Source organism: Xiphias gladius, chromosome 10 (assembly GCF_016859285.1).
Source record: "Xiphias gladius isolate SHS-SW01 ecotype Sanya breed wild chromosome 10, ASM1685928v1, whole genome shotgun sequence".
Classification (NCBI taxonomy): domain Eukaryota; kingdom Metazoa; phylum Chordata; class Actinopteri; order Istiophoriformes; family Xiphiidae; genus Xiphias; species Xiphias gladius.
In genome coordinates this window covers 10693879-10708808 of record NC_053409.1, presented here as the reverse complement: position 1 = coordinate 10708808, position 14930 = coordinate 10693879, and the positions used below count along the sequence as shown (strand labels likewise).

At 41.7% G+C, this 14930-nt stretch overlaps 1 protein-coding gene across 1 annotated transcript; it reads left to right on the top strand.

The window, feature by feature from the left end:
• Positions 1-365: 365 nt before the first annotated feature.
• Positions 366-14512, top strand: LOC120795268 (TOG array regulator of axonemal microtubules protein 1). Its single transcript, XM_040137039.1, has 23 exons — positions 366-617; positions 1206-2381; positions 4127-4193; positions 5824-5952; positions 6129-6392; positions 6512-6795; positions 7036-7259; positions 7605-7705; positions 7790-7951; positions 8046-8111; positions 8458-8624; positions 8723-8891; positions 9278-9514; positions 9936-10059; positions 10290-10395; positions 10697-10932; positions 11088-11246; positions 11845-11971; positions 12064-12179; positions 12336-12519; positions 12665-12884; positions 12987-13073; positions 13183-14512. Exons 2-23 carry the CDS (start codon positions 1350-1352, stop codon positions 13434-13436), a joined length of 4515 nt encoding a protein of 1504 aa, XP_039992973.1. The 5' UTR covers positions 366-617; positions 1206-1349; the 3' UTR covers positions 13437-14512.
• The last annotated feature ends 418 nt before the right edge of the window (positions 14513-14930 follow it).

The window sequence follows — 14930 nt, the reverse complement described above, 5'->3', positions numbered from 1 at the left end:
TTTGTTTGTTTGTTTGTTTTGCTTTTTCTATTAATAGAACTCCAAATGTGTGGATGGGTAGAAAATATACATATTTGAACAATGAATATTCTACAATTTTGTACAGTGAATCTATGCTGTTGATATTTATGTTATGTTCTTTCATTCCTTTGAGGTGCTCTAAACCAGAAGAAAGGGTACAAATCGAACACTAAGGATGTGCACGTTACATGTAGTTTAAGTCCTGTTATATTTTAATTTCTGGACGACGTCTCGTTCACTTTTCATCCCGTTCTACGATGAAGCTCTGTGATGATGATGATGATGATGATGATTCCGCCGCCGCCGCCGCCGCCTGGAGGAGCCTGGACCCCGCGTCACCATGGAAGCGCTCAGTTTGCGACATGTATTCGCCATTTTGCTTCCTCGGTGTGTCTGTCTGTGTGAGAGTGTGTGTGGGCTCCTCTCGATGTGAATACCTTTGTAGCTCCCAAACACTGAACACTCCACGTACCGGTTAAAACAACCAGTGAAAATGTCTACACTTTCAGAACCGTAGCTGCCGCAGCATGACATGGAAATTTGGACGGCGTAACATTAGATAGTCTCGACGAGCTTCACGGAGGGAGAAATGCAAGGTATGTTTTCATACCGTTTTTCAAACTTTGTTATTCCAGTCAGCCAGTACGAACCACTAACGCAATTAGCGGACTAGCGAGTTAGCTTAGCACCGTTTGAGCGGTGTTGTAGTTAGCAAAGGTTCCATTTAGCTAGCTAACTAATTAGGCTGCTTAACGGGAATGTGTAGTCAGGGACTGATTGTAAGGCCACTGAAGACATTACTTAATATCGTGTAACTGGCTATGACTCCAGTCCACACACTTTATAGTAACCAACGTTACAATATCAGGGAATATCGTAACCTACAGCAGTAAAGGTTGTCTCTACTGTTCTGCTGACAACTACCGCGCCTGACAGCCACAAGTGGTAGTGTCCATTTAATAGAGCGTAGATCACGGTGATCGATCGTGATTTTGAGGAGCTATAACACACTCCCTCAGTTAAAATACGTACTGTTACGCGGCCCAGAGATGTAACATGTTTATATACATTCTTACCAGGGCTGTCGCCATGCATTTTACTCCTCAGTGCGTTCATGTCACTCTAGGGAACTCATTCAGTCCCGTCCTGCTGTCCTGTTAATTGTCTCTGTTTTGCATTCACAGCTTGACATACAGGAGAGTGGTTTTCCATCACCAACCACTCAGGATGAAGGCACTAACTAAAGAGGAGGAATATTATTGTCCTCACAGGATTGCGTTTGCTTCTTTGGATTCTCAGATTTGACCACATCCATAAGACCATCAATAATGATACCTGGCTTGATCTCCCAGGAGTTACACGGGCAGCTTCTGGACCTGAAGAATTACCAGAATCGCACTAATGGGGTGGAAGAGCTCAAACACATCCTCTCAGATGTGGACATTAAGTCAATCCCATCTGATAGTATTGAGGACTTCATCAATTTTCTTCCTCGACTTCTAGATGACAGTAATTTTAAAGTGTTGTACAGCAGCTTACAAGTTTTAAACTTACTCATTCAGAAGCTAGATACAAGTGTAAACAGATATTTCAAACAATTAGTCTTAGTGGCTCTCAAGGCGCTTGGGGACACTCGAACCGTCACCAGGAATGAATACATGAATGTGTTTCGACAGCTGATGAAAACTGTTGCACCACAACAGGTATTAGATCTTGTAATCGGCAACTTGAAACACAAAAATTCAAGGGTTCGGGAAGATGTTCTTAACATCATTATGGCAGCTATGCTCACTCATCCTAGAAAAGATTTCAACATCCCCAAGCTTTGTTTTGAGGTTGCACCATATCTGGCAGACAGCAAAAGGAAAGTCCGCCATGCTGCCCTTGAGCTGTTTGCTGTTTTTGACTATTGCCTTGAGACAGGGAAAAAGCAGCCCCTGATGAAAGCTGTGGACATGGTTGAGCTCAATGAGGATGCAGAGGGTCTTATGTCAGCTGTACAGGCAAGACGAGCAAGGCACGTCCTGCCAAAACTCTCCTCAGAAGGGATACTGGAGTATGGCTTAGTAGTGCCCAAACCAGGACAGCGGTGCTCACTGCAGTATGGTTCTGGAGCTGATCTGGACTGGGTGATGACTGGAGGGCGGATAAGCAGTGCCAGGAGCCACAGAACTGAACCGGACTGTGACCGATTGTATGGCTATGGCAGCTTAGGCTCCCTCACTGATGACCTTCCACTTCAAAGGAGGATTGTCAGCGCGGGTAAAGGGAAAAACAAACTACCCTGGGAGATGTCGAGCTTCTCATTCACTGAGAATGACCAGCAATGCAATACACCTAATGGAAAATGCTCTGAACAGGTGGGGTCCAGCATCCTGTCAACTCGCCATATTCTGACTTATCTCTTGTGATAATTAAGACATCCGGGAACTTTTCCTGGTTCAGCTTATGCTTTTACTAACTTGATGATTTTCTGTCAGAATAAAACACGCAGCTGAGATGTATATTGAGGTATACTGTTGGTTAGTTTATCCAGACAACAGATGGAAATTTTGTCCTTTTATATGTCAGTGTTTGACTTTAATGAACCAGCTATTGACTCGCTGATTACTCCCTTTTTTATTGAAGGGACATCTAAAAATACCCTTTGAGATCCAAAGCAATTAGAGCTTAATCAGTCATTTGTTCACTGCCTGTACAGAGGTTTTAGGAGCACCAAAGTGTTTTTCATATCGACTCTGAAATTACAGAGCATCTCAGTGGCCAGGCAGAAATGTTTATTTGCCCACGATCAGTTAGCAAGTGCAGACATTGCAAAGAGCATGAAAGGAGTGGTTATGGGTGGTGCACTGGATTTTTCAGCTTCCTTTAATCTTAAAAAGTCTGGGGCTTGGCGATTTCTACAATTTCAGAATTATGTAGTTTTTTTTTCTGGCTTTTGGCCAGTTGTTTGAACAAGCTGAGTCACACCCAAAGGCACCCCTCCAAAGAGACTAAATATATCTTAGAGCTGGCATTTTCCTCAGAGACAGTTTGGGGGAAAACAGCTAAGTATAGTTAATGTTTACCTCTCAGGATGCACATCTTACTATACAGTTCTGTGGTTCCCTCTTCAACCACCTCTCACTGCACATATTATAGTTTTTTGTTTTGTTTTTCTTAGAAATTAATCAGTATCTGCTGGCAGGGTAACAATAGGCTAAATTGTACCACTGAATAGTTGGCTTTCAATTCTTTATAAACAGATGGGGCTAGGGTGAGAGGTATAGATAGGTAAACTCCAGGATCACTAACACTATTCATGAAAGAAATACAGTAGGTGACTAATTTCCCCACACAACACTGTTGCTGCAAAGATGAGGATAGATTGTCTTGACAATAATCCTTGTGACAATCAGGATCAGCCTACCACTTTGTTCTGTTAAAGGATGCAATGTGAAAAATGTACTGCCTCACATTTTATGAGCTTACAAACTGAATGATTTGTTAAACATAAGCTACTATCCGCTCTATTGTAATAATTTCCATTGGTTGTGATGGGTATCTTTGTTTCATGAGGTATTAATTGACCATATTTGTTCTGGAAACTATCATCCAGTTTAGAACATCAATTTGAAAAACCTTCTGTTTACAGCAGTGTCTGTTTCCCAGCAACCTCATTACCACACAGCACACTTACCGAAGGGGGCGTCAAACATAATTGAAAATATCACAGGGTTATGCTTGTAAACCATGGCTTATTTACTGCTCTTGTGCTGATTGCAATCACACCAGTGCTCTGCAATGAGTGATGATCAGATTGTAGCCAGGGGATAAGCCTCTCTCTGTTTCATTATCTTATCTCTGACCAAGGTTTCACAGGTTTCACAATGACAGTAAAACTTAAAAGAGAACAGTAGACATCCTATACATTAAACTAAGATCCACCGAAAGGCCAGGGTGTCTCGTCTGAGCTGGCCAAATATCTGGTACATCACTTTGTTAAGGCCAGTGGATGGAATTACACTGACGCTCTTGTTATGTTTAAGGATTCTTGTTCGTTAGTTATTTGAACTTCATCCTCTGCTGTTGCTATTAAAATAAACAATTTTCTGCCCACTCATAGGTGGCCAGTGATGATTTCCTTCCCCTGTCCAGGAAGCTGAGTCCAGAGACCTATATACCAAGTTTTAGTAAGTGCCAGTATTTCCTTCTCATAACATGACACTCACAATATTTCCATATGAGGTTACACATACAGTTGAACGGTTGTCATGGTCAACTTCAGCTTGACTCAAATTAGAGCAGCTTTAAATTGGATTAGCATGCTGAGTCAGTGGAGTCACCAAGCCACATGTCACCAAAAGCCCTGAGATGAGCACAGTTGCAAGGCAGATAAGTGTCATGCCAGTCTCACAACATGCCAGAATAGACCATTATGTCAACAGTTTAGTTATCTAATTATTGTTTTGTATCTGTTAAGTCTAAATGAGCTGAAGAACAAGGCTTGATAGTTTCCCCTTTTCTCAAGTATTCGGTAAGGGGCTTAAATCAATGTTTTCCGAGGCTAGAAATGTTGTAAAAACGCTGTAATTTTACTAGTAAACCAGATGAAATGGTCTTTGTAATTGTCCACAACATTTTCCCTAATACAGCGAGTAAACATGTTCTGACCATGAAACATGACGGAGTCTGATTGCGAGAGAACTGTTCAGCCCTAAAGAGAAAGAGAATGCAGTAAATAGGATGCCAGCTTCAATAGAGAATCTAGCTTAGCAAATTTGTGACTTTACGTCTATTGTAACTGTAGCAAGGCTTTCGCAGGTTTATAACAGCCTGTCAGCGCATTCACGTTAAAGATGACTTGCCAGCAGCTGTCCCAGCATGACAACTCCTCAGTTTTGGCACAAGCAGTAAAAAGAAGAAGCCCATTGATGAAATGGAAATGTCCAGAATTTGTGCAGTCAGTTCTATAAAAGGAAAGGCAATTTTTGACTACGTAATTATTCTTGAAAAAATGCAATGCTTTGAAAATGTTTCTCACATCAGATTTAAAATAGGAATGTATCTCCTCGACCCACTGGTTTGATGTTGACTATGTGACTACAAAGGGATTAGACTCACTTCCAATGCTCCTACTATATTTTATGTAATCTGGACACATGCTAGTGGTAATCCTAAAATGGAGATTACAAGTGTGTGTACTGTGTTGTTTTTTGTGTGCCTTTTATATATTTTCCACTCTTGCATAACATTACTATGTAAATATCCAGTTTTTGTAGCTGCAGTTGTGTGTGAGCCTATCTACATAGCCTCTGTGTGTCTGTGGCCACAGGCACGACTAGATTTGAAACATTTTGAGCTGCTGGCTGTACCTACCACTTTAGTTAAACAAACAAAGTAATCATCAATCTAATCTGTTCAATACTTTCAATCTTTAGTCAAGATGTGTTTTTTGTATATTTTATCTTTAAATTTCACTTTTAAGGTCTGTTCAAAAGGAAATATCTCAGTCAAGTTCAAGTTCAGGACATTAAATCAAGTACTAAATAAAGGTTTGCGGAGCATCCTGGGAAAAGTACTGAGAACTGACCACCACAAGTATTTTATCAAAATTCTAAATGTCTTCTCTATGATACCACAAGATAAAATGCATGACTGTAAAGATTGGATTTATAATTCATAATTTATCCAGCCTTTATACAATACACACTCTTTTTTAAATCATGGCCTTACAGAGGGATTGTGTCTGTCATGTTAATTACTTTTTGGGTAATTTGCAAGCCTGTTAGGTTTGTAATCAAAAATACACTTTACATCTAGGTTTTGTGGAGCCACAGAAGCCACAATCCTCCAGAAGGAGGGAGTCCCCTGCTCGCCTCAGGAGAAGTGGAAGCCTCAACTTAGACCCCGATATCTTTAAAAGCACCAACCTCTCTGACCCAGATGTTGGTAAGAAGTCATTACCATAAAAGGATTTGCACTAAGTTGCACTAAGAACTCCAGTTACAATACAAAATTTGTGTGTTTTTAACCTTCAGCCAAACATGAACCATATCTCCACCTTGCTACCTTTTATTACACTCAGTTTTTCGTGGTTCCTGTCGTGTCAATACCCTGTCTCACAGTGGCACCCAAGGGGTACATGCTCCAGAGGAACCCCAGTGTTGAGCGCACGTTTTCCCTCCCCTCTAAACCCACCACATCTGGCTCCTTCCTACTACCCTCCTACCCACTGGCTACACTCCCAGGAGGCATGCTTACTCCAACACTGTCCCGCTGCCACGGAGACCCCTCCCTGTCTATGTCCAACACCTGGCCCAACAAGAGAGAGAATAGCCCTCACCAGCGAGACACCAGCCCCTGGAGAGAGACTGCAGGCACAGCAAAGGGTAATCTAGTAAAAAGCCATTAGTCAGTATGTATTTGGTTTGTCTGCTAATTGTGAAAATGTGGTGGCCTTTATTTTTTATCATCATTTTGTCTTTCTTCCCTGTCCTACCCCCTAAAGGAGACCATCTCTCTAGCAGATGCTCTCCAATGCCTCTTTGTGCCTCCTTTGTGAGTTCTTCTTCCACGTCGTCATTCCGCCGGGCTCTGAGCAGCACCAGGGCAACCGTCGCTATCTCACCAGTAGTCCCTCCAGTAGAGCAGGGCAAGATTCATAATGGCCAGAGGTCCAGTGCTCCAGGCAGCCCTCAGAACCAATGGCTAGAAAAGAGCCTTCATCTGGACTCTGATAGCTTCAGTGCAGTGCAAGATCCTCAAGAAGATGATCCTCTGGACATGCAGGAGGTCAGCAAACTCTGTTTTTTCCCTTAGAAAGACTCAGCTGGAAAATGTGGGACACTGCAAGGTCCAACTTGCAACCTCAGCATGTGAAAATTCTTACAGAAACACTCCAGTATTGTGGGAGAGTTACCATATCATTAGAGGCATGAGGGCACAGTCTGCTTGTTCAGGGGGTGGAAGTTTGGCTCAGTTGATAATATTCCTTTCCATGCTCATATGTGCTAATTTGTGTGTTGCTCACAGATGCTAAACTCGCTGCGCTCATTGCGCAACAGCGCTGCCAAGAAGAGGGCCAAAGTGAGCCTTAGCAGTCCAGATCCAGACAGCCCCGACTCTGCTGTGAGGTTAGACCTGGGCCTGGACTCATCATCACATACACCTCTGAAGCTTACCGGCTCAGCCAGTGAAGGTGGTCTTTCCAGTCTAAGCTCAGTGACCAACTCCAGCTCCAATGGCATGAAAACCAGGTAAAGGACCCAGATTTTGCTGTATTATTTTAATATTGAGTGTAATATCTTTCCACTACTACATGTGGTCTGATGGATATTATGTCATCGTTGTGTCTGTCTTTGAGTAGACTCATACTTTAAACAGAATAATTTGAGACCATGATAAAAGCTTTATACTTTGACCATAGGTTTCTCCAGTTGACTAAATGATATGTTTTAATCTTGGTGCACCTTTTTGTTAGGACATTTGTTGGCTCAAGTCCTGCTTATTGTTTCATTTTTGGAGCACTTTGTGTGACAATATGTTGAACAGCGGTGAGCAGTTTCACAGCATAATTTCTCGCTTGTCACATCTGTCAACAGTCCCGGAAACTCTGACTCTTCAGGAATTAAACCTCACATTGCTAGAGTGCCTTCTGCAAAACTGAGGTCCTCTGTGTCCATGGACTTCATCAGCCTTCAGGGTATAAAAGGGATGAAGCAGTTTTGCCCAATTCTTTTGTATTGGGCTGTATCTTATTTAAGTCTTTTTCTTTTGCTTTGTCAAGGATTGTCTCAGAGAAGTGAACTGTCATCTGAGGTGGGTGTTGTTGGGCAGAGAGTCACAAACTCCAATGGAACCATCAAAACTGAGGAGACAACAGGACCCTCCCCTCCGTTGGACAAACCTGCCTTTCATGAATCAGTCAGAGGTCTGAGGTCTGCCAGAGGTCAGCCAGCAGTGGCAATGGATTCACCTGAAAATAATATTTTCTGTGCTTAAATAATTATATCAATCAGTAAATCCTCTCCTTTGTTATTTAGGATCCCAGAGCCACAGCAGCAGGAACTCAGCAGGCACAGAAATGCCTGGAGGGGTCTTTGGAAGAGGTCAGTCTGTAAAGGTCATAAATCAGACAATATTCAGTTGTCCAGTATTTTGCTTTCTTACTGAGCTAGTGTTGTACCTCAGTTTACAACAGCCTCAAAGTTTCCCAGAGACCTTTTTAAGTTACAAAGAAACAGTACAAAATACAGTTTTTATGGTCCTCACTTTCTAGTAAAGCCCTTGAATACAAACACAATTTTTCAATATTTTCACAGTTACAGTTTTCAAAAAGTGAAGTAGAGGATATTGCTGATTTTTTTTTTTTTAAATAAGCAGCTCAGACTGTTGTGTCCATCATTCTGGTCATACGTTTAAGTTATTTGCAAACATCTCCATCATGCTTCTTAGGCATGTTTGGCACTGCAGTGTCCAGTCGAACAGGAGTTGCCTTGTCACTTGAGCAGGGTGATCCGGTGGCCAAACCCCCCACCGATCCCTCGGCTAGCATCTACAGCCATGCTCTGTCCAGTAGTCGCATAGACAGTGATGAAAGCCCACGTCCAGATGAGTTTAAGGTTAGTCACACTTTGTCCAGTGATAGATCATAGTACACCATAGAAAGTCTCAGTTACCAAAGTACCACCTGGTATGTTTTCTACCGATGCATGTGCAGGAGAGGGTGAAGAATGCCAGGTTCAGCCGGGATAGGATACGGCTGCAGCGTCTGGATCAGCAAGAGGGGCGGTCCGGTCAGGGGGGCAACACACGGGACAAGATTCGCCACCGTGTCAGAAAGATGCTGTCTGATTCAGCTACAGAGAACAGAGTCTTAATCATCCAAGGCAAGAGAAAGTTCTGGAAACCTTAACCAACAATATGTATTTCTTGATAAATTGGAAGTTAATTTCTGAGTTTAAATAGCTCATTTTAGTTTTTCAGATTTTTACTGTTGGTTATAAATAAGATTTTCAAAGACTTTCTTAGCTTCTCACCTAAATTACCACTCTATAGGTGCTTGAAAATACATGTTAAATTTATTTTTATTTACTTATAACATAAAAAAATTATAAAATGCTATCTGTCCTTATATGAAATAGTCAGTTAATTAAGTTCAGTGTAAAAAGCCAGTTTAGAGAAGACTGTCTTTATTCACTCAATAGCACAGCACAGAATGTGGTTTTAGTTGTTTGCAGCCAGAGACTAGAAATGTTGATCTTCTGTGTTGTAGATCTGTCTCTAAACGGTAGCACACTGACTTCCAACAAAGCGAACGAACTCTCTGATGAGTACCCTCTCAGCCCCACCAGCCCTGTCAGCCCACCAGGACCCCAAAGCCCCATCAAGTGCTTCACTCCGCCCCACCAGCCGAGCCCCCCCACTGTGCCCCCCAACCCTAAAAACCTCTCGCGGCTTAGAAGGGCTCCTAGCCTCAGCAGAGCCCGACCTTCGCTGTCACATAGCTCAGGTTGGTGGATCTAAAAACCCAACACTCCAGCTACATGCTGCATCAAATGTCAAACTCAGGCATCTACTTTTATAAACCGAAAAATGTCCCCGTGTATCATTATTATGTTGCTTCGTGTAATCTCTCAGTTGGTCTGACACTGGCATGCAATTTAGCAGTATTCCACTGCATTATATATAGATGAACGAGTGCTTTAACAGGCCTTTGTTTATACAAAATGCTTGTAAATTTTTTATTCTGTCAGAGCCATCAGAGCATGGTTGAATAAGATGTTTGCTTTGGTTAATGTGCCACAATGCTTTGTTTTGTCAACCTACCATTAATGCACCGCCACCCACACACAAGATTTGTTTTCAGACAGATAGAGAAGTAACATGAAACCAAATCTGTGTGTCTGTGTGGTGTCTGATTCGCCATTTAGATGAACTCTCCCCTGGCACTGTGGGCCACAAGAAAAATCTCTCAGAGGCTCCGGAGCTGTGTCCATTTTCCAAACCCGACCTGGCACTGACACAGAGCTTCAACCTGCTGAGCTCTGAAGACTGGTGAGAAACACTAAATCCATCATACAGATAACTATAATCTAGGGTTCCTATGTTTATGAAATATAGGACAGTGTGAAAAAATCTTAGAGCTATTTATTTATAGCTCTGTGTATTGCCCAGCCACTTTAAGCACACATCACATTTAACAGAATATAATATCTTCAAATTTGGTCAAGAAAGTTAAGCCAGGACAAAAACTGGCTGCCAACGGTGTCGTTTTTTCAATCCAGGGAGAAGAAGATTGAAGGTCTGACGTACCTTCGCTCTATGGCCCACTACCACTCAGACATACTCCAGGGCAGGCTTCATGATATCTGCCTGTCTCTCATACAAGAGGTAGTATAAATGGTTGAATAACACTCCCACATCATTTTTACGTTTTCATTATTCTGCCTCACTCCATCTGAACTACAACTGCATCTCTCTTAGTATATCTTGTTTTGCAGATCAATTTCATTTGGCATTGTCTTGATAATTATACCGTGTATATATTCCCTGCCTTGAAAGCCCGGCTTTTGTAAAAAATTTTTTTTTTTTTTTGTTAGATTGGTATCTTTAATAGCTCACAATGTCCTTCTATCTGGTGCTGGAATTCTATTGTTTGCCATTAAGTATTAATAATGTCCATCTTCCTCAGGTGAAAAACCTGCGGTCAGGTGTGTCCAGAGTTGCGGTGTGCACTCTAGGTGACCTATACACCCACATGCAGAAGGCGATGGACCAGGAGCTGGAGGGGACAGTTAAAGCTTTACTGCAGAAGGCTGGGGAGAGTAACGCCTTCATTAGGCAAGATGTTGATGCAGCACTGGACTGCATGATCCAGCACTGTACCCCCACTCGTAGCATCAATGCTCTACTCACTGGGGGAGTCAGGTTAGTACGCATGCATACATACACACACAGTAAATTTTTGTTTTACCAAACTTAGAATTTGGAATTCTTGTAGGAACTTTTGCTCTGTTTTTAGCAATCAAATAGTTAAACATTTTTAATATTTGATTGCTGAATTGGTTTCCCGTCCCTAATAGTCACCTCAACGCAGTGGTGAGAAAATGCGCTGCTCAGCATCTGGCCAATCTGGTAGAGAAGGTTGGTGCTGCCCGACTTCTCTCTGGGGGTAAAGATCTCACTGATAGAATCTTACCTGCTGTCACCAAACTCGCACAAGACTCCTCACAGGAAGCCAGGTATGTAGAGAGACTTTTTGTTTTGCTCCGCTCCAAGTCTTTCAGTTACGTTTTTAAAACTCTTTCATGTTTGTACACAAAGATTTTATCTTAATTTTAGCATTTGCTCAACTTACACGACCGTTATTATTAGGCAGTTAAATTGTAAATACAACAGAGATGGCAGTGGGAAAATACAAGATATGAATATCTCCACCAAATTTAGACCAGAACAATAAAAAACCAAAGTCAGTTGTGGAGAGAGTTGACTCAGCTCTGTGGTTATTTTTGATGCCATAGTTTGTGGTGGTGGTACTGTACTGTTCTGGTGCTGGATTGCATTATACTGATACCTGTTTGTAATTTTACGTTACCCTATATATGTAAATGGGGATGGATAAAATATGAGAAACATCTTTTGGTATAATGCAGTACAGTACAGTATAACCCAACATATGTCACAAACCTGCACTCTGATTGCTCTAGTCGATGCCTGACTCTGATATAAAGAAAAACCAAAAGTAGGGTTTCTTGCTTTACTTTCCTGCTGCTCCTGACAGAGACTCGTAATATTGGCACCTAGTGTTTTGAGTTATTATTACAATGGTTCAACCCACAGGTACTTTGGGCGTCGAATGCTGCTGTTCCTGTCATCCCAACCTGACTTTGAGAAGATCCTGGAGAAATATATCCCCACCAAAGACTTGCCAACTGTCAGAGACACTGTCTTCACTCTCAAGACAAAGGTGCAGCGTTTGTTCCTCTTTGTGTTTATAGCATTGGTGTTTTTGCTAGAGGCCACACTGTCATCTTACCTGGAGATCGTGGGTTATTTTAGGGCCTTGGTGAGGTGCCCCAAGACACCCAGTCAGCCAGGGGCAGACGATCGCTCCCAGGTAGTGGCACAGTCAGGGCCTCATCTCTCACCAGGGAGCCTCTCAACCAGACCAACAGGTGGGTGTGAATATCAAGCACTACAGCAGAGGTTCATGTAAACACTAAATTCAGCCTTTTAAGCAGAGCTGTGGAGCATACGGACAGTAAGCCATTTATACTTAACTCACAGGTTTATAAAGGTAAACCATTTGATGTATTTTGTGTCATCTACAGGGAGTCCAATAGCCATTACAGCTGTAGATCTCAAACACAGAGTATTGCAGACAAGACTGAATACATCCAGCAGATCTCAGGTCTGCTGGGTTCAAAGGACTTCAGAGAGAGGATCAAGGGAATCAACCAGCTAGTGGCTGACTGCCAGCACAACCCCAACATGGTCATCAATAGTATATTCCCGGTTAGTGCTAGCATTTTTTTTCAAATCCTATCAACATTTCGTTGCTATGTACTTTGTCATAGTTCTCACCTACCATCATGCAACTCTGTTTCATCATGAAATCGTCACAGTCTTTTTCTTCTCCCTTCGGTTTCCTGTCTGTCAGGTGTTTGATGCCTTCAAGGCCAGACTGCAGGAGTCCAACAGCAAGGTTAACCTGTATGCACTTGAGTCACTACAGAAAATCATCCACTTGATGAAGGACAACTTATCCCAAGTGGTCAACATCTTGGTCCCAGCAGTCGTGGACAATCACCTCAACTCCAAGAACAATGCCATTTACTCTGCTGCTATTGGAGCCATTAATGCACTTATCTTAAATCTTGGTACTCACTTCAAGCATTCAGATTTTTGTAGTGTAGGTGAAATTTTACATCTGATTTGGAGAACTCTATTTGATAATGTACTTTTCTTTGTTTCCATGAAAGATAACACACTCCTCCTCCAGCCTTTCTGTACCAAGGCTCAGTTTTTAAGTGGCAAAGCAAAGGTGGATCTTATCGAAAAGGTTGCAGGTATGTCTGTTGTGATCATTCTGAACGCTGTAATAAGTTCTGAGCTCCGCTCTCTGATTGGTTTGTATGTCTGACCACTTCTTTTTTTCTTCTCACTTTCTATTCCCAGATCTTGTGACAGAGCTCTACCCTCGCAAACCCCAGGTGGTGGAGCAGAAAGTGCTGCCCTTGCTGTGGCACCTCCTGGGCACCTCTACCCACAGCGGCACCATCCATGGCCGGGGTGGAAGCGTAAGGGGTGCTACCGCCAACCTTTGCCAAGCCCTTTACGACCAGATGGGGTCCAGCCTGAGCGAGTGTGCTGCCTCCCAGCCTGCCAATGTCCAAAAAGGTTTAAACGAGTTCCTGAGGGCCTTATCCTAAAGGTAGAGCCGAATCCAAACACAACCAAATGTTGGAAGAGAAGAACATTAACACTGACCTTACTTGAAGACAGAGATGTTCTACATTTCTTATAGTGCCTGCACTTTTATACCAATAAAGCGAAAGTCCCTAAAAAATTAGGAGCTCTTAATTCTTATCTCAATGAGATTTCCTCTGGTACAGAAGCATAGACAATGTAACATACTGACATCAGGTCTTACACATACTCAACCTGCTCTCTTTGCACTTTGAAAAGTTAGCTCATCATCATGATAGACGTCATGAGTTTAACATTATACCATCCTATGATTGTCATTGCTTTTTTTTTTTTTTTTTTAAATAATTACACATGTACTGTAGACAAATCAGAAACACTATTGCGGAATGTAAGATTGAAATGCACAAAAAGAAGAGGAAGAAGATACAGGGAACTGAAAGGTGTATATTTTTGCTGTTTCATCAGAAGTGATGAGATATTTTTAAGCTGTCTTATGTAGTTGTTTTAAGATTTGTGAATTGAGATGAACAAGAATAGTACAAAATACTTTTGTAAAGCTCAAATGTGTATTTGCACGGTATTAATCGTATGCTGTATGATGGTACAGTTTATAATTTATCTATTGTGTAACAGTTTCTTAATGATGTGCTGAGTTGACTGTCGTTTGTTTTTGACCAAAATTTACTGGCAGGATCAAAATTGTTTCTATTTTTGTTAAGGAGATATATATTTACACTGATGCCTGGATCACGGTTGGGTTCTAACTGATGCTCCTGGATGGGGACAGTGTAAAAGGAAAAGGAGTTCAGCTTTACTCCTGCAGTTGCCTGAGAAGCAGTGTAGGCCCAGATCTGATTCTGTCTCAGTATAGTGCCAGTCTTCAAGTAGCCTTTTAATCCATCCATTGTTAAATTATATCAAACTTGTATGTGAACAAGAGCAAAGACAGACTGATATATAAATAAAGTGTTTTATTTCTGTAAAACTAACTTCCAGGTGCCTCATTCAAATTTCAAAGGGAAACGGGGTAGCGGAGAATTGACCACAGCTACATTTGACTGTTTTTCAAGATGAAAGATGAATTAAAATCTGTCCAAGAACACACATTATTACACCTTTTACCTAATTTACTTTTATTCATAGGTACAGTCACTGAATACACATGAGAATACACAAGTTTTCTGTTGTTTTGACTGTGCCTAATTCACATGGCATGTTGTGTAATGTGACTGTGAAGGATCTTTGATGGACAAACCAGAACGAGAAATGCATTACATATTCCAGGACCTTGGGAAAGAGGTAGGCTTAGCAAGCAGTACAAAAGACTTACATTTTTAATAACCGAATGCACCAAAGCTTTGACATGCTTTGATGTTTCAGATTGAACACTAATATAATTTTAATTGGCTTGTCAGGGATTAAATTTTATGGCCAAAGTACATCGCTGCCAAGTTTGGAATTAAATACAATGCAAATCATAATCTCAGCCCCCAAAT

What these genes read in the sequence shown, in the direction of transcription:
- LOC120795268 (XM_040137039.1), top strand. Translation starts at nt 1,350, where the DNA reads ATGATACCTGGCTTGATCTCCCAGGAGTTACACGGGCAGCTTCTGGAC. An exon ending in AGGTCTGAGGTCTGCCAGAG is followed by an intron (nt 7,952 to 8,045) that starts GTCAGCCAGCAG and finishes TTTGTTATTTAG; the next exon opens with GATCCCAGAGCCACAGCAGC. An exon ending in TCATCAATAGTATATTCCCG is followed by an intron (nt 12,520 to 12,664) that starts GTTAGTGCTAGC and finishes CCTGTCTGTCAG; the next exon opens with GTGTTTGATGCCTTCAAGGC.